At 42.9% G+C, this 23,789-nt stretch overlaps 1 protein-coding gene across 2 annotated transcripts; it reads right to left on the reverse strand.

The window, feature by feature from the left end:
• Positions 1 to 719: 719 nt before the first annotated feature.
• Positions 720 to 20,355, reverse strand: METTL14 (methyltransferase 14, N6-adenosine-methyltransferase non-catalytic subunit). 2 transcript variants are annotated; one of them, XM_084203909.1, is made up of 13 exons: positions 20,241 to 20,355; positions 20,030 to 20,118; positions 19,228 to 19,315; positions 15,022 to 15,102; positions 14,562 to 14,649; positions 12,101 to 12,191; positions 10,460 to 10,601; positions 9,078 to 9,170; positions 8,251 to 8,367; positions 5,876 to 6,086; positions 2,594 to 5,029; positions 2,077 to 2,352; positions 720 to 1,403 (listed from the first exon to the last, which is right to left on the reverse strand). In XM_084203909.1, exons 1-11 carry the CDS (start codon positions 20,304 to 20,306, stop codon positions 4,716 to 4,718), a joined length of 1,380 nt encoding a protein of 459 aa, XP_084060035.1. In that variant the 5' UTR covers positions 20,307 to 20,355; the 3' UTR covers positions 720 to 1,403; positions 2,077 to 2,352; positions 2,594 to 4,715. The 2 variants fall into 2 exon arrangements, with proteins under 2 accessions (XP_084060035.1, XP_084060034.1); XM_084203908.1 differs by having other exon boundaries at positions 2,077 to 5,029.
• Positions 20,356 to 23,789: the final 3,434 nt, after the last annotated feature.

Below are 23,789 nucleotides of genomic sequence, written 5' to 3' on the forward strand. Positions count from 1 at the left end.
CACGTCCGGGTCGCCGGTTCCGAGCTCTCCACGGGGCCGGGTGAGCCCGGCACGGGGCTGTGCCCAAGGCAGCCCTGGAGCTGAGCGGCTGCGGCTGACGCTGGCCAAACGAGCCCGGCCCGCACACCAAAGCACGGCATCTGGGCTGGGCTTAGGCCCTCCCAACGCAGCCCTCAGCCTCTCTTGGTGACGCCCAAGAATCGATCGAGTGAGTCTGGTTCTGAGCTCCCAAAAGGCAGCCCAGCGCCTCTGCGAGCCCAGAGCTGCAGGGCTCGGTCTCAGTTCCGAGCCCCCAGAGGCAGCGCTGGGTCTCTCTGTGAGCCCCAGAGCCGACCCGGGGTGGCAGAACCCCAGCCGGCAGCTCCGCCCCAGCAGCGGCTCGCTCATTTCCCACCCTCGAAGCGTGAGTGGGATCAGAAACAAGACCCAGGGCAGGCGGTGAGATCACAACCGTTTAGTAATGGAAACCAAGAAATATATAATAACGGAAGATTAATGACAGAACGTGCTACCAATAGGGTAGCAATAGGGGTAATAAACATGATGAAGAGATTATTAAACAAATTTTGTTAACATATACACACTTTAGAAATTTTATTAAAAGCAATGTCACTAATTCCTGATGCATATCAAGAGAAACAGGTATTTGGGAAATCTTTTGTTGTCCAGCAGGTTTCTTCATCAAAGGAACTGAAGAAATTGTCATTGGTGATCAAAAGTAATTGTTCTTGAAATATCAGGGGTGAAATTTCAGCCATTTTACAAGTCAGGTGCTGCCTTCAGCCGTGTTTCTGCCGTAGCAGAGAGACCTCTGGTTTTGCCAGAATGCCACAGCTGGCTTTGAAAGTTGGAGTATTTTGAGAACATGGCAATTTCTGATTTGTGCCTGCATCTTGGCAGTGTAGATTTTAACGTGGAACCTGCTACAGGGATGGAAGAAGTAGGGAACACCGGTGTGCGTGAAGGGAATGATTCTGTTCAGCTGCATTTCCTTCTAATTTGATCCAACCTGAGTATTTGTATTTTGGTGCCCGTTGCATTATGCTTGTGTCCAGTTGGAAAGTCTCCAAGAGAGGAGCTCCTCCTTTTGCCTCTGGACAAAGTGCTGCTGGAATGCCCCAGCCAGCAAACCTGTGTGCTGGACTGCTGCCTCCTGAGAGAAAAGGCTCCGCTTCCCTGGGGGCTTATCCCATCAGGTTGTGAGCCTGGAGATGAATTTGTGACCTCTCAGAGGAGCTTGCAGGAGGTGCCCACTGTTCCCTGAGCCCCCAGTGTGTGAATGAGGCTCGTTAACCCTGCAGTAATAAACTGCCAATGTGGTGTCTTTGGAACAGGCTGCAGAATGTGCTGGGAAATTGTTCATCTTCCACTCTTCTCTGCCCACTGCGGAAGCACCGGGGAAGCTGAAAAACAGAGATGACAAAAAACTGCTCAATACAGATAAGGAAAAGGTATTTTCTGCTCTGAGCAAGAGGGGACTGCTGTTGCACTGCATTTCTTTAATAGGGCATTGATTCTTATTAATTTACTTTTACATTGCATGGACTGCAAGGAAGTTGTAGAAAAAGGTGTTGCTGCTGGACCCTGACCTGTGCCTTCATTTTTGTACTTAAATGACATTACTTATACAGCAGTTGCTAATGCCGTGGCATTACCTGTGACCTCTCTATTCAAGAGCAGTTCTCTATTGCTAAACCTCACTGCCCCCTCTACGGACTATAGGACTTATTATAATTTTAATAATTTATTCCATAATGTCTGATAGATGCCCCTAAGAATCACAGGTAGGATGGTGCTACAGCTGCCAGCAGCACTGCCAGGCTGCCCTGGCTGCAGAAGTTGTCATCTGCCTTTTGTGCACAGAGAAGGTGGCTCTTCCTGACAGGAGTTTTTTGGTTTCCAAACTGCTTGAGAGCCAGCCTGCACAGCACACCAGCATTCCAGCCAGCTTCTTACAACCAACACTGTCAGAGTGCACGGAATTCCCCAGCTGATGGCTGATTTACACACAGTGACCTACACGTGACTGGGGTCCTAAATTCCCTCTGAAGCCAGATGCTGGCACATCCTGAGTACCTTGTCAGTGCAGGTGTTGAATCCTTCACTGAAGTCACAGGGTGCAAGATAATCCAGGGACTCTTAAGCCTACTCCAGAATGGAAAGACATGACAAGGTCTAGACAGGCAGCACAAACCAGACTGGAGGCATTATGCATTTAATAAAAGTGGAAAGGAAGAAACTCACCAGGCTTTTCATCTTCCAGGAGAGCATGCTCAAATAAAGCCGTCATTTACTTGTGGCAAATGAGATACTCATCAGCTCAGTGATTCTGAGCCTTATCCTCCTCTTGCTCTGGAAGTGTTACAAGTGAGAAATTAACTGACAAATACTAATGGGTTAAAAGCTTTTCATCTCTGGTCACCGTTTCTATATGGTCCAGATCCCAGTGACTGAGAAAATGGCCCAATTTTCCTCCTGTATAATGGGGTGTGTGGGACTGTGTCTCACTGCAGTACTTCCTACGTCTCAGGTCTGTCCCCACAAGGACATGGACCAAGATTTGGGAGTGCACAGCCCTGTGCCACTGCCTTACCTGTACAGCCTTTGTCAGTCTGTCACTGCTGAAATTCCACCTTCAGATGAGCAGGGGCAGTGTTCCTTTTCATGGAGGACAAGTGCAGAGGTGAAGTTCCTTGTCCATTAACCTCTATTAAAACATTCCATCAGCTGCTCATTAACAACATGGACATCAGGCTTTGCAGGCCAAGGTGGCCCATCCAGACAGCTCCAATCTAACACTCGCTGCAGTACTATTCATTGTTTCCTTACAGTTATTGAGCTATTTCTGCTTTGACGGGAAGAACCAAGAAACCTCCACCACTTTGCTCAGTCAGGGAAGTCTTGAGCAGCACCGCAAACTAATACAGAAGCACTTCAGATCCAATAGTTTTTGACCCTCCTCTTCCCTTTAGCCTATGTCTATGTTAAGAGCAGCTCAACTGCTGAACTATCAGTATTGGGCATGTAATTAAAATGGGGAAATGGAAATTAATGTTTTCTACTCATTGAAAGGCAAAAAAAAGATTTTTCCCTTGCACAAAAGCAGTGGTCCTAAGATAAAATGACTTTACTTTTCAAATAACAACATAATTAGGACAAAAAACACCAAAAAAAGTCTCCCTACTAGTGCAATTACCTTCTCTCACAGGTGCGTTCCATATGGCCCGTGGCGGACTTCACCACTGACCATCAACTTTATAACTCCCCTCAACTTTAACATCAACTTTAAAACTGCCCTTCCCAAACCCAGTCACTCTACAGATATGCACACATGGCAGAGGAAGAAACAAGCTGTAAACAACAGGCAGTTTCCACTGGCACTACAGCAATCCCCTGCTAAACATGACCAAAGCCAGGGAGTTCCCCAGCCCATCAAATTCTTCAAAATCAAAAGAACAGTTCCTGTCTACAACAGCACAGAGGAAACCACTTAGCAATTACAAAACCTCAAGGACAACAAACACACAAAATATTAAGAAAGATATTTAAACATCAGCTTTGATAAACATGTTTAATAATCCACTACTTTACAGGACAGTTATTTAAAAGCTGAGCTTCAGGAGAAATATTCAGACTTAAATGCCAGTTTTCCAAAACCCACACCTAAGACCTTGAGACATCAAAAGCCAGGCTTGTACAGCCTACAAGAACTGCACAAGAAGCTCAGAGTTGTGGTTTTGCTAAAAACGGACACGGTACCTAGGGAAGGGGGTCACTTCTTTCCACACTGCACTGGATCAGCAAGAGCCATTCTCAAACGTGTGCAACACCCTCAGGGAAAGGCAGCACTCGTTCCCTCAGGGCCCCCTGCGTCAGAGATCACACACTCACACCCCCTCCGGGGTGCAATCCTCCCTCCAGCAAGGTCTCTGGGACCGCTCTGCAGTGACACTGCGCTTCCCTCCCAAGGAACAAGGTGTTACAGACACACACTGGGGGAAAATCCCCACTCAAGGAGCAGCCCAGAGCTGGGCACAACTTCTGGGCCGCACATAAATGCACAACTCGGTGCTTTCCAGGAAGGACAACACACAGCTGCACAGAATTACCACTTTCCCCACTAGTGACAGGACAGGTGAGTGCATATACATCACAGATTAAAAATTAACCTCTTCCACTTCCCAGGAATAATTTGGGAAGTTTAAACCAAATAAGAAAAAATAGAATTCTATTTATTTCATTTGCTCCTTGGTTTCAGAGAAGTTAAAATAGGTGTCAGTACAGACACAGACAGCAAGTCTGCTGTGGCCATGCAATTCAGAACTGCATTTCATGCCCGCTCCATCATATTAACGCAAGTCAGTCCAAAGCCAAACCTCCAGCGATGGAGGAGGAATCCTTATTTTGGAGAAAATGAAGTTGAAAAAGAAGTCTCCACCTTGCAAGGGTCCTAAGTGGAGAGCAAGGGGGTAATTTCCATCCTACCCATGGTGTGAAGGGCTGGTGCTCTCTGCTCTGAGCTCAGTGCTGCCCGTGCAGGACGTGCCCAGGTGAGGGGCTGAGACTGCAAGGCCGACCGTCTGGAATGGCGTGCGCCAAAAACACTTGTAAAAGTCATCTAGCTTGAGTCCCCAGAGGAATTCACTGTAGGAAAAACAAGACTACAGGAAAGATTCCCAGACAAGGCGCAGGCAGGGGAAGCAGCCGTCACCTCCTCAGCGGGTGGGGAAGCCCCCTCGATGGGTCCCTCCACGGCCCCCTCTGAAGCCACCCCGCTCACCGCGGAAGTTGGTTCTGTTCCTCTCCCTGCCCCTTTCTCCCCGTCCTGCCGAAGTCCCTCCTCTTCCTCCTCCCCTGGGAGCACCCCCACCCCGGTCGGACTTGGACTTGGGTGGCGGGGACTTGGGCCGCAGCCTCTCGATCTCCTCGGTGCAGCCGGTCAGGTGGGAGTTGGGAGCCGTGAAATACGAGGAATACGTTTCCGCATTGAAGTTGCTGTTTGTCAGGGTGGGTCCCACCGTCAGCCAACCTTGGGAACAAAACCACAGTGAGCAGAAGCAACAACAAACTTCACGCTCCAAGGCCCCAGCGAAACTTCTCCCAGTAAATGAACACTCAAGTGACAGGGAGAAACACTCACCTACACATCAGTGGCACTGAATAGAATGAAAAGTCACCTCTAGAGCTGCTGCAAAGTTAAGATTCAGTGTTTTTGGGTATTTCTAAGGGCTTGTTCTCCTTTTTTTTTTTTTAATGTTTTATTGCACATGGCTGTGGCAACATTCACACTGTGCTTGCACAAACCCCTACCCCTTCTTCTTACTTGTACTTACACCACAACAGTGTTTTTAAAAAAAACTCAAGTCTACCAGAGTCACCTGACTGTGAGACACTGACACACAGAATCCCCTGGCAGCAGCACTGAAGGAATACCTGAACAATGTGTCCTGATCCGTGTACTTCTTGCATCATGCCAGATGCAGTACCTGCTGTGAGATACTGTGACTTCAGAGACAGGCAAGAGCACTAAGCTCACATGGATTGAAAATCAGTAGGAAAAAGAAATCACTTTTCTGAGGACCATAAACATATGGGAGAAAAGGAATCTCATCTGGATTTTGTTATGCTCACCAATGAATTAAACACATAGATAGGCAAAAATATTGGTAGGCAAAAATCTCTCTTCTGGAAAAATTATAGAAATGAGAGTTCTCATAAACTTTCTAAACAACACTTCTGTGACTGACAGATCTTCACATACACCAAAAAACTATTTCCTTCAGATCTGCTGTCTGTCCTGTGACATACATCAGGAAACCTCTTTAGGACCCTGAAATGAATTTTACTGTTTGATCAAAAACAACATAGCGGTTACCAGGTCGAATTGTGCTGTCTCTCCCGAAGAGGTGAAGCCGCCGTCGCCCGAGGCAGAAGTGCTCAATGATGTGAAAAATCTCCACAGGTTTCTCTATGTTGCCAATTTCAGGCTCCTCAGTGATGATGAGGTCGATGTCAACGTTGGCGTGGATGAAGTCTCCGTCGGTGCTGCGGCGCACGGTGCCCTTGATGCCCATGAGGCAGTGCTCCTGCAGACACACAGAGCTGTCACGTGTCACACCTACTGCTGCGCCAGGTGAGCGCAAGGGACAGCAGGGACAGTTCTAAGCACATGCAACTCTTACAGGAGAGAAAAGTCTGAAACAAGAACTAGAGCAGAAAAGCGGGAGCCATGAAAGGAGCCAGATGAGAACAAAGCAAAGCTGTACTTTAGGCTAAAGCTTGATAAACTCCACTATGAAGTGGTAAAACTCAAATCAAGGCTTAAGTCAGCTACGTGGACTTCTTCAATTACAGAACTTTAGGCTGGAAAGGCTGAGAAGTCTCCACAAGGCAAAAGAAAAAAACGTGTGGCAAGAGCAAGGAGTGGTTATTAATTATTATTAATACCTGTCTTAGCATTCTGATCCTAGCTTTATTCATATAATAACATTAAAATATTTCAGTCATGAAACAAGCAGCAGAAATAATATGTACTTTTTCATACTGTACCTCTGTTATTAAAGTGACCCTTAGAATTCCCCTCAGATTCCTTTCTAGAAGATATTACTGCATAAATCCCCTCAACACTATCACACTCTCAGGCAGCTCACCAGCATTACAAGTGTTCTGGAGCTGTAACATGCATCGGTTTCCTTCCTTCTACAACACTGCAGACCAATTTGAGCGAGTGATATGTGGCACCCATGAATGAGGACTGTTCCAGGCTGAAAAGAGCCTCCTACATACTCATTTCAGAGCTCTGTTTCTGGGAATATCAACCTTGGATGAGCGATGTTCCCTGGGTTCAAGTGCTCTGACTCACTAAGCGCCACCAGATGGCTCAGGAAACAGTCACAGACAAGATAATGTATTCATTCCTGAATTTTGGAAAGGGTTTGCAGAGTTAGTGGGTAAACATGAAAGGCACAACATCAGACCTGTCAAATCTACGCAGATGGTACTGCACTCATGCAACACAGGTTTGCACCTAGAATTTACCGAAGGCAAAGGCAGAATACTGCTAAGCAAATGACCCACCAAACCAAGCCTCCTCAGTCCAGCCCTTAGGAGAACTATCCCAAACCTTGTACTTCCATACCACACGGGATGTCACTCACAAATACTGGGATTCTCTGACAGGTGGCACAGCACCGAGCATCCCTGAAGAGATGCCTCAGCCAAACACAACAGAACACATTTGCTGCTCTAAACACTGGCAAACACAGCTTGCAACAGTGTTTGTTTAGTCAGAGCAAACTCACTCCATTTTCAGTGTTTATCACAAACAGTGACCTCAGCTCAACTCTTGCTCGATAAACACAGGAATTCCCCCATACCAGAAACTATTTTTCTGTGCTAAACAAAGACATAAAGTCCCCTCAAATCCTCCTGTGTTAGTTTTAACCTTGCCCTCATGAGAAAACTGCACATATTTGCAATACTATACACAAGAAACACACAACATTTATACTTTTAAATATTTGTGACTAATACAACACACTTTCAAACAAACTTCAGAGTAATGTAAATGCAAGTCAAAGAAAGATTCCAGATATCCTAAAGGGAAGTTTATACTCCTAACAATGCCCAATTTGAGACAGGCTTGAGGATGTTTAATGCTAATGAATGATTAATGAATGAGGAAGGAGTCTCAAGGTTCACTGAAAACTTCCAGTTACACTCACATATACTCAAACTAATTATGAGTCCCATTTACATTTCTCTAAGTTTCTGGTCAACAGACATTTGAGTCACAAACCAGAACACTTTTTTTTCTCTGCACGTCCTTCAATACACATCCTCCACAAAGCATCTTAACAAAAAAGTTTGGTTTAAACCAAGCTGACCCATTGTGTCACTTGTGCTATACAACCACCTCCAGGAAGGCAGGAGATGCTCTGGTTCCCCCAGGCTTCTCTTTGGTCCAAACTCTGGGTGCACACTTGGTGTGCTTTTAGAACCAATAGCCAATCTTCTATAGTTGTTTTTTATTAATAGATTCAGTTAAAATCTACAGATTTAAAAGACTTCTTTTGACATTGACTTTAGTCAAATTCTATTGCTAAGTCTAGTTCCATAAAATACACTTTGCAGAACAGAACTTGGAAGTCCTCCTGCTGGCTTTCTCACAAGCCTGTCACCAACACTGGCTGTGTCATCAGCACAGAGAGACAGAATGGAAGCAGAGGAGAGATGGAGCCAATCCTTTACCTTGGTTCTTTGGAAGACAGCCTTGGGGTCTAGAGTCTTGGTCTTGCCAGGGTTGTTCTTATTTGTTTTAATCCAGCAAATGTCCTCACATCTTCTGTAACCCCACTTGCGCAGACACTAAATGTTATAAACAAATTAAAAAGTTCACGCTACAAAAAAACATCAAGTGACCTGAACTGAACACTCACTCAGGCCCTTGACTTCTCTTATTCAAGGACTGCCCAGCTACTACACACCTGTCTATGACTAAACCCAGTCTATCTGGCCAACTTCAGACTGGAAAACAGCCAAAGCAAAGAGATCAGTAATCTGCCTTAAACAGGCTGCCCTTAAACAGCTGTCTGTGAATTGTTTTCATGGAAAGCACTGCTTGAACTACATGAAGAATGTTTTAGCACTGCAGGAGCCAATTGGGAATTCTTAGTGCAGCATGCCCAAGACGAGCAGCATTTCCCTGGCATACAGAAAGATGACAATTGTATCTCAATTTATGAAGCAGTAGGACCCTTCTCCTAGAATGAACATTTCTGCCAGAAAACTACTGAGGCTTCCGTTAAAAAATTGTAACTTGGCAACCTGCTCCTCTGTCAACACACATACATCCAAACCACAACCCCAAGGAATTATGCTTCCTCACATAGTCAATGACTCAGCTGGACATTTACAGTATGTAACCAGTTAATGCCATTTAAAATCACATATCCTCTAACACAGTAACAAAACATCCCTCAGTAGTTAGGGCTGAGAATTCTATACAGGGAAAAGTCAAAGATAAAAATAAACTCTTAAGCCTGTCCCTGATAAATTGAATTAAAACAACATCTTACCACTCGGCCGAGATCCAGGCCCTCGCCCGAGCCGCACCACAGAAACACAAATGACCTTGGGGCTGCAATTTCTTCAATTTCCAATTTCATGATCTAGTAATAATAAGAGCAATAAAAGCATTCCTGAATTAAATACAAATCACCAGTTGCATCAGGAAGAATACTAAATCTTGAGGCATTGTCACAGAAACCATCAGGAAGCACAGCTGGGGGCCACCCAAAGGAAGCAGGGAACTAATTCCTTGTTTTGCTTTGCTTGTGTGCATGGCGTTTGCTTTCCCACTATACTGTCTGGCTCAAGGTTTGAGTTGTCCAGCTTTTACCCTTCCAATTCTCTCCCTGATCCCACTGGTGGGGGAGTAAGTGAGCGGCTGCCTGGGGCTGGGCTGCTGGCTGGGATGAAACCATCACCAACAGAAATTCTACCTGTATAAGAAATTCTAGACTTAAAAGGCCAATACAACCCATATGGTCTCCTCCTCAAATCTCTGCTTTGTTTTATCATTCCACTGTCAGCAAAAATATGTAATACAAAAGCAACAGTACTCTGTTTCTTTTCCTCTCTCTAAGTACTTACATGAAGGTTGTGAAGACGTTCTACAAAACTCAGTAAATAGGAAAGACATTCTCTCCATTTCTACTTTCAGGAAAAGCAGCCAGAATTTATGAGAACAGCGGTTCAACAATGGCAAATGAGTAACATTCAAGATGAAAGAACTTCGGATGCTAAGCATCTGTTAGTCATCACAAGCTGAAAAGATTCATCTCTAACTTGCTAACACATCAAATCAAGCTTCATTCAATGCCACTCCGAGGAAAAATAATGCAGTAGGAGCCATTCTAGGAGGATGTAACTCCACACTAGGAAGATGAGTCCTGCCTCCCACACTCTAGTTTTTCTGTTAGGATGGAATGTTTTTTTCCTAGGCAGCACTGGCAGGCACCATTTTTGAATAAATACAAGAGAAAGACTTCCTCAAGTGAGGTTTATCTATTTTGTTAAGTTTCTAGGGGTTATTACTGGTTTGACCATCAAAATTTCCTACGCAATCAATACTTGGAGAATGGAGGAATGTCAGTAAAGCAAACTAACCTGCACTTTTTACTGGAAGACCAGCATATTAAAAAACATGTCTTAATAATCTCAAGAATTTCAAGAAACAAGGGAATCTTTTCAATTCAAGACATTCAGCATTTCAACGGCCACAAATCAAAGAGAAAGCTCAGTGAAGGTAAGGGCAGAGAGAAAACCCATTATGACTAGGTTCAAGTTTTCAGCCAGGCTCAGAGGGAACAAAAAGTTGTATTTAATAAATTACACCCTGAAGCTGTTTGCTTAAACAAATGTACGAGATGTTCTTCACAGCAAAACAGGTACTTACATCATCCCAGGTCCAGCATTTTTCATTGGCAGTAATGCCAGTCTCTCGGTAATATTCTTCCAATGGTGGCTCCAGGAGAATCACATCAAATTTGGACTTCAGTTCCCTGATATCAAAGGCTTCCAAGTCTGCTTGCAAATACCTGTTTAAACAGAAGATGCCAGACTGCATCAGACAAGGTGCAACAGTGGCCTGAGAACTACACTCCACACAGCACTTCTGTGCAGCCAGTTAAGAGCAGGGCCTCCTGGGTGGCTTGTACATCTCAAATGCTCTCAATCCAGAGGAGATCCATTACACATGCTCACTTAATCGAGGCTGGATGCTATTGCATTGTGGTTTTTAAGTAGTCTTTAATGAACAGTTTTTAGGCTTCTAACTTAGCAAACAGGAAACAGATGCCTGTGCAGACTGCACAACAATACCTAGTGCAGACTCACTGCACTTTCTGTACACCCGTGGACTATAATAGGAGGAAACATAAACATTTCAGAAGCAAACACACACTGCCTGGCTAACTAGGAAAGTGGCATATTTTCAGAATTATTCCAAAGATTCTAAATACTGGAAACATTGTTACTTTTTATATAGTATACATGTATTTCTCTATTCCCCTACCAAGCAGAATCCCTCCCTCTCCCCCCCCATTCTATTAAATACATGCTCACACACACTCTTATGACTCTCCTTCACACCTGCGCACCACTCAGTGCTCTATCACTACCAAAAAGTTACACTGCCCTCCCTTAAATTCCTTTAACTTTAGTAAAGCTGATCAATAGACCACCACCTTCCCCTTCTCAAAAAGTGTGTGGGAAAGATTCCATGTGTACTTGGTGTTGTCAGAAGGCAGCATTTGATTACTGGTTTTCCCCCCTTTGGTACTTTATCACCAAAACACATGCCTAGCTTAAAAGAGCAGGTTGAGTTTGCAGTTTGCACTCAATTGTTGAGACAACTATTTCATAGGGTTTTATGTGACTATCATTAAATAAGGTGGATTTCTGTGGTACACATCAAGATTACTGCACATGACAAGCATAAGGTTAAGTTCAGAGAGGTCTGAATCTCTGGAGTTACACGCTGCACACTGAGGCTGTGTCTGACATTCAGCAAAAACAAGGACAAATGACTTTCAGTCAGCCTAAACATTTTTGTCTTCAACTCCAAAATATCATGTGATTGATGGACACTGAGATAATAGCTGAACACTATACAAAAACCAGCTGCTACAAGAAAAGCTAAGGTTATATTAAGAGGCAATTTTTTTAAAGCTCTTCTTGTCATTATAAACCACATGATAACGTGAGATTCACCACCACATGATATTCTCTTAGCTTCCAAATTAAAGCCTTCAGCCATATCAGTTGACAATTTGATCTTAAAAAAATCAAAGCTTTAGAGACTATAAATAATCACAAACTGGAAAGAAAAACTGGTTTATACACTGTATTAAACATCTAGATTAAACTAACAACCCCAGAGTGATCTTATTCTACACTTCAATTGATCCATTTGTATACACAAACAGAAAGAGAAAATGTAAATTCTAAGCAGGTGCTGAAGATAGAGATTTGCAAAGCAGACAGCTAACTTCAAACAGGTCTGGAGAAGAAAGGCATTTTCCACAAGAACACTTACATGGGAGGAGTGTTAGATTTAGATATCAGCTCATCCTTCAATCTGATGAGCTCTCTAAGTTTTGGATATTCTTCAAACCTATCTGCTAAGCCTAAGAAGAAGAAAACATGAAGTTAACAACTACTTAACAGAGTAAATCTCTATCAATTAAGCATTGTCCAGTATTCTGAATAGGTCCAAATGTTAATACTTAGCCTCATTTTAATTTTTGTTAGAACAAAGCAAACCCTTTAGATCAGTTTTTCATTCAGTACTTGACAAAAGCCTCCTGCCCTCACCCAGCTAACCAGGGCTGTAACTGATGCAGTGTCTATGCTCTGATCTTCTCTGGAACACTACAGTGGATCGGGAATTCACAACTCCTGTTACCAGAAGGAAACAACCTTTCATTTAAACTGGAAGTGCCAGGATGATGAAAGAAGTTATTTTGGTTTTCCCCCACCCGTAAATTTCTATTAAGATCTAATTAACATTAATTCACAGCAGTCTGTGTAATCTTTGACGACTGTTTCCAAAGTGGCACCTGGGGTGTGGCTGGTTCCCTGAGGCAACCCTCACATTGAGATTTGGTGCTGTGGTGGCAGTCATCAAGATCGGAACACATGCTCCTACATTTAGCTTTATGATGTCAATGTTCCCGCCTTTCATGCGCACAGAATGCAAAGGACAGAACCCTCGTTAGATCTTTTGCAGCAAATGTTGTAAAAAAGAAAATATACTTTGAAGTATATTTCATTCTCCCTTAGAGACAATGGGTTTGCTACTGCCAGCAGAAGGTTCAGCATAAACCAACAGGGTTCCTGCTTCCCAAGCAGAATCACTTCAACTTAAGTAGGAGCTACTTAAAAGGCTTCAGCTTCACGTTCATTTAAAAGTACAACTTGGAATGGTACTAATAAATTGGGGGGGGGAAACTTCACCCAAACCCACGAACCCTTCATCTCTCTCTTTATTTTAATTCAAACTTCTTAAGTCCCAGTCCTAGGAATGCAATGATAAAAGTGAAGTTCTCAGTACCTAACCTTTATTATCTCTTGCCACTTCTGCATGAATCTCTCAAAAGTTACTTTCATCCTTTTCCTTACATATGTAACAGTTTAAAGCTATGCTGTTCTCCCAGTTTCCACCACTATGCTGCTTCCAGCCATGGTTAGTTGAATACCCCTGGGCAGCAACAGCTAAGCAATAGACGCAAAACAATTTTTAATCAAAAACCCTCAAACTAACCAAACACAGACTCACAGGTCTCTCCCTCTTTTCCAACAGCAACATCAAAAAGATACAGCTGGATGTTCTCTTAGAACCACTTGTTTTTCTTTGGGCCACGTGCACTAACACATAGCACCTCAGCAGAGTTGTGCTCATGGTGTAGAAAACGTGTGCTCACCAATCTACAGCTTGACACAGCTCAGCCCTGTTAAAGGCTCTGGCCCTGCTGCTGTGTTCATCTCCACACCAACACCTGCCTGTTTGTCCTGTCCCTTCCCCATCTGTTACACAGCAGTCATGGCACACAACAGGGGCTGCTGTTTCTCCATACTCATTTTCAAGAAGAGTGCAGAACTGCCTCAAGTACATAACTGTGAAGGCAAGGGCTTTTGACATAAAGATCCAATTGAGTCAAAACAGCCCATTTTTCTTAAAAACATCCAGGTACATTTCACAGAACCATTCACAAAAAATAGAGAAGAATAAACTAAAAGTCTCTGGAGGCAAATCAAACCTCTTTGGGCTGTCATTTAAAAACACAACCCCCTTGCCTTGGCAATCTTACACTTGATAAGAGAACTGTTGCATAAAACTGCAGAGGGAGATGTCCTGCTCCTTTTAGAAACCAAAGGCCAGGCACCTATTCTGGGAAACATGACCAAACCGTGCCTTAGTTTTAGCAAGTTTAAGTTCAGGCCCAGTGCAGCATCATTTCAGCAGTAAGCTATGTCTGGATACATGTAAACTCGAAAGGCAACGTCCTCTACACCTGGGCATTCTAAGAAGCTGTCAGAGGTTACCTAATTTAGCTGAGAAAGATTATCCATATTGCTTCCTAACTTAAATGTCATTATTTCCCATACTTTACATGCTTAAGAGGCAACACAGCCCAGTACACAGCTGAACTGTAAATTGCCAGAGGTTTTAAGATGTCCTCATTAAACTCATCTACTCTCTGAAATCAAAATAGCTTAGGTTGGAAAAAAAATCTTCCTGGTGAAATACTTTCAAGTAAAACCAAGGGTAAGAACAGTCTTGGCAATAATGACCTCCTAAGTAACTGAAAATAAAACCATTCATGCAGAAGCCTATACTGATATGTATGCACTCTGAGACAAAAAAAAAAAAAAAAATAGTAAGAGTTTGTGTATCTACACTTCTCAGAAACTGTAGGGAATTACACAAGGGGAAGAAAAAGAAGTGCTATTGAATCAAATGAGTCATCTTCAAACAGTTCCTGGCTGTGACATACCAACGTCTCTGATGAAGTTCTGGGGTCTGTGTCCTGTATCCACAAAGTGCTGGCAGTAATCGTTGTGTGGATTTAAGCTCTGAGTGCCCTGGAGAATAAGAAGAAGTTCAGCAAGAGCAACAAGAGATAACTGGACATACACAGACACGTTGTATGTGCTAGTCTGATAGATGAGAAAGGAGCAGATTATCTTTTCGACATGCCCTTATAATTTCCACTGGTCAAGACCATCCTTTTAGCTCCAAACCAGGCCCACCATTCCTGGAGCCCATTGCGAGGTGTCTCAGAATGATGCAAACACCAGTTACAGTCAGATCTGTCACAGACAACTTCTGTACCTGTGAGTTCCAAGACACTACTTCAGCCTTTAAAGCTGTATTTCAGATCCCATCAGTTGCAGAAACAGTTTAGGACAACTAGGCCAGCTTCGACTACACTTCCAATTACAAAAGCAGCTCACCTTGAGAAAGGTACTGGAATCTTTGTAAATCTCTTCCTCATAGGGCAGGTTTTCTTCATCTTGCTGCAGCTCTACTTCATCCTTGGAAATAAAGCAGGTATTACAAGAGTGCACAAAAGATCAAGCTGTTTCTGTCCTTTCCTTAAGAAGCAGATCACAAGGAGAAGGGGACTGTCTACAAACAACAGATCCAGCTCCAGTGTTTGAGTGGGGAAAAAAAATTACCTATTTCCCAAAAGGTCTGTACCTCTCTCACTAACAAGGAGTGTTACTGGGAAAGGCCTTTGAAAGAAGAAAAAAGTAAGAACCCTTTCACTGGCAGGCCCTGACAGTGCTTTACATTTTTGTCCCACAAAACTTTCACGCTTTGGACTGAAAGTATGTATTTTGTTGATATTATTCTGCAGCAGAACTTCTGAGCATTTATATCCACACAGTCATCTCTTATTTCCCAGCCTTAGCAAAGTCCACACTTTGAAAAAATAGCTCATGGTACAAGTCAGTACTGCATCTGGACTGCCCTTAAATGTAACTTGAACATTTCTCTTCTATAGCCCCAGAATTTACATTAAAACTATCTAGAGAGCCACAAGCTGTTCATTCAGCTGATTTCTGGGACTCAGGGGTCTGTTACACCGACATACTCTGAACATCCAACACAGAACGCAGAGAGAACAGAAACTCAAGAGAGACTCACTTCACATCACTTTCTGCCTTCCCACTGATCCTGGATCAACCCAGTTATATAGATTTATAGAACACAGAAGTACAATTGAAGAACTACTAAATTGGTAACATCTGCCATATTATTACAGCTGTATTTCCCCTATGCTACATAAGCTGTCTGAATGCAGAAAAAAAATTAAGTGTTGTCCCTCCCAATTTTGATCCCTCTAAATGTTGACATCTTCAAGTAAACTTCTCTTATTTCCAAGGTGAAGCTTTGGACTGACTTCTGAAATGCTTGATGTGATAAACAGGTCACAGCTTCCCCTTCCCTATTCAGGTGATGAACTTAGAGATACACAGTCTTTTTGCTTGTCTAACCAGATCAAAAAAAAGATTACAATCAGAAACAGCAAGAGTGTTTGCAAGGAAAAGAAATGTACCGACAAGCACCAGCAAGTTATTCAGGCCAAAAAAAAAAGCCAAAAGTTTGAGTTTTACTAAAAACTGCTTATGCCATCATAAGTCACACCTGATTCCCTCTTTAATCTTTCTCTAAATCTTGTCCTTTTGATGACAAGTACCAGTTAAGATACCTGAGTGATGCCAGTTCTCTTGATGCCTTTGTAAGTGGTTTAAAAAGAGTCTTGAGGCCACAAACAAGCCCACACCACCAACTTTCAAAGGGAAAGGACACAGTCACAGCAGAGACAGAATGACACCAGCAGTAACACAAGATACTAGGCTCCTGTACGTTAATTATCTGGGTTTTCCAAAGCATCTGCTATAGAGTTGCTGAGTTAGAGAAACAGAAACGCCCCACAATATTCAAACATAGCTTGTTTCAAACGACTGGAGATACATGGAATCCATGATTCAACAATGTAAGCTTTCTTCAGCCTCCACAACAATGGCATGGAAGCATCCCAAGCCCGCAGGTCTCTGCTTGCACCAACAAAGTAGAACACGGCAGTCTCAAATTGGGCTGGCGGACATCAAAACAGAACCACAAGCGGTTTTGTACTCCACACATCAGACACTCATACAGATTCAAACAATGGAGTCAAATCACCTGGGCAAGGCAACAAGTGGAGCAGCACTCACAGCTCCCAGAGGGTGGTGAAAAGCCTCACAGTGGCAGCAGACTCTAATCCCACTGTATCTCACTTCCAAGTAGAGACCAGGAAGCTCAACTAACCCTGGGACAACAGTTACAATTCCACAAGAAAGGAGTAATTGAGCAGCTCTCCAAAACCACAACTGAACTTTCTGACTTTAAAATATCCATTATCCATTTTTCCAATTGTGCATCTCTTCCCTATCACCAACCTCCCAAGGCTGGCAAGGCAGAGCCAGGCTCCAAGACCAGAGTCAAGCTGCCAGACTGAAGTCAGCGCTGCCCTTTGTTCTCACATCAGCCTGAGCCTTATGAAGAATCACCACTATAAATTCACACTTATTCTACAGAAAAGCCAAGAAACAGACACACAGAAATTAAAAAAAACCCACCAAAATTAAAACACATTGCTTTTTTTCTTTTTTCCGCATCAGACGTTCCTACATGGCTGAGAAAAGTAAAATACTTCACCTTTTATCCTAGAAACTGCTCTCACACAGGTTTGAGGGTACGTTCATTTCCACCAAATGTGAAATCAGGGCACAAAAATTTTAAATAATTTCAGAAGACTTACCTGATCCCATCACCTAGAACCCAAGACTGCAAGTCAGGGGTATAGACACAAGTCCCTTCACATCAGAAATACCTCTGATTTTCCAAACAGAACTGGCAAACTTGCAAAACTTGTCCACAACAGTTCTAGTTAAGTCTATTATTGCTTTTGTCTGAGTTGCATTAAACATGATACATTAAGGCTTGACACCTTAAGGATCCAGATTTTTGTATGAGTTCATATTAGAAGACTAAATTTAAGCAGGCTCAGGGAGCTCAGGAAAATGCAGATGGAATGTTACTGTTCTTATCTCCTTGCCAATAGAGAATTAGAAATGCCTGCAGGAAACAGCTGATGACTCCACAATAGATGTTCTACTGTATGGTTTCAAGTTTCTTAAGTCTGTTCATCTGCTCGACTGAATTTTGTCTGAGCTACTGTTATTAAAATATTCTTCAATTTCAAAAACATAGAAAAAGTCTGGCCACTTGCAAATGGTTACAGCTCACCTCAGGGTAAGTCTTCTCCACAATGATTAAGAAAATCTCAATGATAAGATTCGTGTACTTTGCCAACCCAAGTAACTTATCCACATATACTTTATAAGTAATAAAAATCTAGTTCTTTAACCATGTACTTGGTGAAGAAGTAAAATTAATTGATATTCACTGATCACTAATGCAAGAATAAAAACACTGGTTCACAGACAGCAGTCTACCTCATGGTGACAATTTCTTTACTAAACAGGATATACAGACTAACACTTATCATGTTAAAAATAATGTCTGCCCCTTCACAGAGAGACTTCCAAAATCAACCATCAAAACCCATCCTGTCATACATTAACTTTTTGGTTTAGTACCATAAAAGGTAGACATTATTACAGGAAGATTTACAAACCTGAACACAAATGTGACATGATAAAGGCTTTGTATTTAAAAAGTTACTATTTCATCCAAGAGAACAGCAGACACTGAACTATTTCATAAATACACTGACATTGATTTGATTTAACCACAGAAACAAGGTTATTAGGACATAAAAGGGAGGGGGACATATGCTGCAACCAGATTCCAAACCAAATCATAAAGACAGCTGTATCATAATAATGCCTTTGTTTAAGCTCTTTGTATCTCTTATCTTGGCCAAAACATCACACGAGGAGAAAGCTGTCACATAGCTTTGGGATGAGCATTTGAAAAGTGAAGGGCATGAGAGTTTGACACTTCAATGACCATGGAGGTATTTTGGTTTGTCTTTTGTAACCTAACACTTCCTGGACATTTTGGACACTTAAAAGAACATCCCAAACCAAGCCTCTTACTTCCAATTCCCTCATGATCTCGTTTCTTCCACGCATCCACAAGTGCATTCCTTGGCACTGCACAAATGGGCCAGAAGACACTCTCAGCCTCCCTTGTCTCAGCCCATGGCCTGTGCCTGCTGCTAACTGCACAACTTTTCTTTTGACACAATGAAATTCTGGTCAAGATTCTTTCTGTGTTTCCCCAAGCACACACACATTTTACCGCTTCGTCCCACAGCCAGCCATGGCTCAGTGCTATTCCCTGGGGGCACTTACTCCTAGGCCTGCCTCCTCCTAGGAGCAGCGCTAATTAAGCCTCCACACACCGGGGTTTGCTGACTGTACAGTTCAATGCACCTGGGTCACACCTGAGGAGAACCACGTAGCATCTATGTCCTCTCTCTTACACGTCTGCAGCAGAAGGCATCAAGGGAGATGCCACTGGGGAAACATGCATATTAAAGGATGTATACACATCACATTTCTTTTAATATACACACGAATTTTCTAAGTACCTCATAGACACAACACCAAAGAAAAGTAACTTTTTCCTCTTTTTCTTACCTTATATTCTTCAATCTCTTCCTCATCAGCTTCTCCCTCATCTGGATATTTACGTTTTGCATTTGGTGCAGAAGTATCATAAGCAGCCCTATGAAGAGCCAAAAATCCTCATAAGAAAGTCTCTGCCTCCAATGAAAAGTGTTCCGGAATCTTTGATAACATGCTTTGTCTGCGTGCTTCAAATTTGAAACTATTTCAAAACATCATACATGAAAAGCTATTCCTCTCTCAGTATATTTGAGTTCAGCGCAACTTACTAAGAATAGAACTCTTGAAAAGAGTCGCCTTTCTCATTTTCATGCTCTCAAAAGTACACCTTATTTTAACCAATGCAGTATAGCTACAGAATTAAGCTCATTCCCTTCCATTTCTCGTTTTTCTGTTCTAAAAGGTACAGCTTGTTTTACCCCAAAGCAGTTTGTCTACAAAACTGAGCCTGTTCCCACACATGTAAGAACTGATAAGCAGTAGATGCTCTGTCCGAGACATAGCCATTGTTTCATGAGAAATTTCAAACTCAACTGCCCTGAACTGTGCTTAGCAAAAGCATGAAGGCTCTGGGACCCAAGCAGACGGCCCATTCTAAGTTCAGATCTGTTTTCTTACACAATATCTTTTTACACCAGAAATAAAAATCAGCCTGTATTTCCAATCCGCTCCCAGACCCTACTCGCCTTAGTCGCAGCTCTGATTTGACAAATTGCTGAATTTCCTTTTACCGAGTGCAATCCCACGGCACTTGCCGGGCCTGTTCTCCCATCGATCCCCCAGTTTTGCACAGCCACCGCCCTCCGATACCGACCTGCAGGTCTCCCTGGTTTCCGCGATCTCCCGCTGCTCATCCTTGCTGTTGAGCACGGCGCCGATGCTGTCCGCGTTCTCGGCCCCCAGCTGCACAGCGGGAAACACAAAGTCACGCCGCGGCCAGCCCAGTCCCGCCCGCACAGGGCCCGCGGGCCGTGCCGGGCCCTGGCCCCCGCAGCCCCCGGTGCCCCGGCTGTTCCCGGCCGTACCTGCTGCGCCAGGAGCTGGCGGCGGAGCTTCTGCCGCTCGCGGATCTCCTGCAGGCGGCTGTTCATGGCCCGCACCGGCCCCGCGCTGCCGCGCTCCCGCCGCCGTCACTTCCCGCCCGCGCGTCACTTCCGTGCCGAGCAATTCCCGCAGGGAAATCCCGGTGCCAACGCACCGCCGTTTCTGTGGGATGCCGGCGATGTTCAAGTGTAGATGTCAAGTTCACGTTCGCACAGCCGCTGCAGTGCACGGACCACCCCTGAGGCGACACCCGGCTCAGGCCGTGTCACAGCTGTGACCACTTAAGCGCCTGGTCGGTTTTCTTAAAGTCCATCCTTAATATCCAATTCCACTATCCAGCGTGGTTATTCGTAGGTTAACCTTCATGTTTTGCTTCATCTTCTGATCCGTTAGAAACTTCTGCTATGAGGGAAGAGAATCTTTGAAACTCCTTTCAGCTCATTTTTGGTGTCTTTCCTGCTTCCTCCTATCTCCCCTCTCCTCTGTACTATCTGTCTAGAAATGTATCTACTCCATATTTCATGCTGACTTTCAGAATGCAGTGAAGAATAAAGATGGAAATAAAGGCCTGCAGTAAACGTCAGTTCCTACTGTCTCACAAAAGGAAACTTAACAAAAGAATAAAGAAACCTTACAAATTATCCCCCAGTCATAATTAATGCTGATGTTTCCTCTCCTGACACGGACCAATTCTTCCCGTAATTGCCAGACGCAGCGATGTGGGCAGCAAGAGCTGAGAAGTGACACTCAGGTCCGTGCTGCACACAGCATGCTGTTCCTCTGCTGGTTTGCGGCCACATAATGACACACTTTTAAGTGATACAAGATGTTATTGTCCTTTTTTTGAATGTGTGAATAGTCTCCTTTTTTTATATTGTGTACATGACAATAACATTATGCAAGTCACATGGTCACGCTGAAAACAGAAAGATGCATGAAGAGAAGGAAATGAAAGAAGCCAAGACTAATACAGAAAGAAAACATTTCCAGCTATCACATTTCTCAGTGATACAATATCCTAGAAATATGAGGGAGCTTTTGAACTGTTAAAACTCTACAATACCAAAAGTTGTTTTTTGTATTTCCTTAGGGAATACATTACTATCCATGGAAATGTTATGGGGAAAGAAATGCTCAGTAGCTGTCTCGTGCTACTGTACACTGCTTTGATATTGTTGGCTGTAATGAATACAGTAGAAGCCTCTGTGCAGTAACAAAATCACTTCCTCCTGGATGTGATCTGATGAGGTTTGTGGGAGCCTGCACTCCATTTTTAGAACGGGTCGCTAAGATGAGCTGATCTTTACAAACATTAATGGCTATGAAGATGTTTTGCTGTATACATGCACTCTTTCAAAACAAAAAAGTAGTATTTTTGCAGAATGCTCCATGCCTTTCTGCTTCTCTGTGCATGCTGTGGTCAGTTAAGGAAGTATCAGACAGAATTCTCACTGGTCTAATGGTGGAACTGCCATCAACTCTGATCCATTATCCAGACTTTTTTCTTCATGTTTATGAAGCCAATTGTTTCCACATCTTATTTTTATTTAGCTGATTATCCCTAAGTACATTACCTTTCACTTCTCTTTTCTGACACACATTCAATCTTTTTATTTATTTCTATTGTTGTGATAATTTTGAATTAAAATACCATCCCCCTCCAGCCTACTTGTATCTACTTCCAGCGTCAGGTGGTTGCGCAATAAGCAGATATTCTCTGCCTAACTTTACTTAACCATTTGCAGCATTATAAAGTATTTATAAAACACTAACAAAGAATGTCACAGTTTACACCATTTCGCACCCATTTGGGAATTGTGTTACACTGACATATATGCAAGTCTAGACTACTCCATTTAGCAAAAAACTGCTACTTATTTTGTGTCAGTAGAAATTATTGTAGAATTTTCACAGAATTAGACAGAGATGGCTTAATTTAGCACTGTCCTCTCATTTAATTGTTCTTCACATTACAAAACTCAAACTACATTGTGCCCTATTAGATGCTAAATAAATTAATAAACTAAAAGCACCAAATGGATCAAATAGATGAAATGAGAAAGTTTGTCTCTTAACTCAAAAAGGATGATGAGAAAAACAGAAAATATAAGAACCTTTTATAATAGAAAAACAGATGTTAACATGGACTAACATCACACTCTTATTTAATGTCCCTTTCCCCCATGCTTTCAATGAAGTACCTGGATCTACCTCTTTAGCAATGTCTTTATAAATTGTTACCTCAACATTGGAGCCTATTTTGAACAAGTGACAGTACCCCAACACCCAGTGTCCACGCCTGCGCTTGATTTTACACCCCTGCCTTAGGCTGTGTCCCCACCAGAAGACAAATCCCAGTTAATGAACCTACTGCAAAAAACACCACACCCATGAATCTGCACAAGCTCACTGTAGCAGCTCCAATTTAGTTTAAAAAATCTATTGGAAGGAACTAAGTAGCAGCAGAGTGTCTAGCAGGCACTCTATCCGACTGCCTGTCCTTAGTAAGCCCACAAGCATCCAGCCAAAACAGAGCCCTTATAAACACTCTGCCACTGGCTGTGGATAATTTGCCCAGCATGTGCTGCGATTTCACACTTCACCTTGATCAAGTTGCACTGCCACTTGATCCAGCCTTGGACATGTCCTTTGTGATAGACATAGAGCCTTGATGTTGGAGCTGCTGCCCCTGCAGCAGCTGATTGTACCTGGATGAGAGCACTGACAGGAATTTTCAAAGAGATTCTGTAGCTCCTTTGCTTTTGAATGGCATCATATTTTATTCTACTTTGTCAGCAAGAATAAGTGACTTGCGCACAAAAGTTTAAAAAATGATAAAATATTTCTAATTCCCCTACATGGAAGAAACTCATTTAATGGCCTGAACTAAACATTTTTATGGCTTCCTCACAAGCAGTACCCAACATTGCTGAAAGAAAACCAGCAGGATTGGAGCAGAATTAGAGAAGCTTTTTGAACAGAACTTTGTTTAGCTGAAAAATGTGGATGGGTCAGGAGTGGGTTTTAAGACCTTGCACTGGATTTGTTTAACTGCTAGGAATAGTAATAATTTCTGCTTTTAAAAATTCTTCTGATTAATATGTTTTGTTCTTGAAATGTCACAAACTACCAAAATTATAGTCTCTATTCTTAATTCAAGATATCCTGTTTACAGCTATTCAGACTTGACACTAGGAAGTATTTCTTTAGGAGAGGGTGGTCAAACACTGAGCAGGCTCCCTGGCGAGGGGATCAATCCCCCAGGCAACCTGTCAGTGTTTTAGAGGTGTTTGGACAATGTCCCTAACAACAGCCTTTAACTTTTGGTCTGCCCTGAGGTACTGAGGCAGTTGGACCACATAACGGTCTGATCTAGTTTATTCTACTCTACAAATTCAGTGTGTTAATTTGTATTGCAAAAGATAAGACTATGCTTTTTTACATTTCTTCCCTCAAGTCCCACTTCATTTGGAGACCAGGCAATAGCTTCTCACCACATTCAGAGAATGCTTTTCAGCAGAAATGTCTGT

This window comes from Fringilla coelebs, assembly GCF_963513975.1.
Source record: "Fringilla coelebs genome assembly, chromosome: 4".
NCBI lineage: Eukaryota > Metazoa > Chordata > Aves > Passeriformes > Fringillidae > Fringilla > Fringilla coelebs.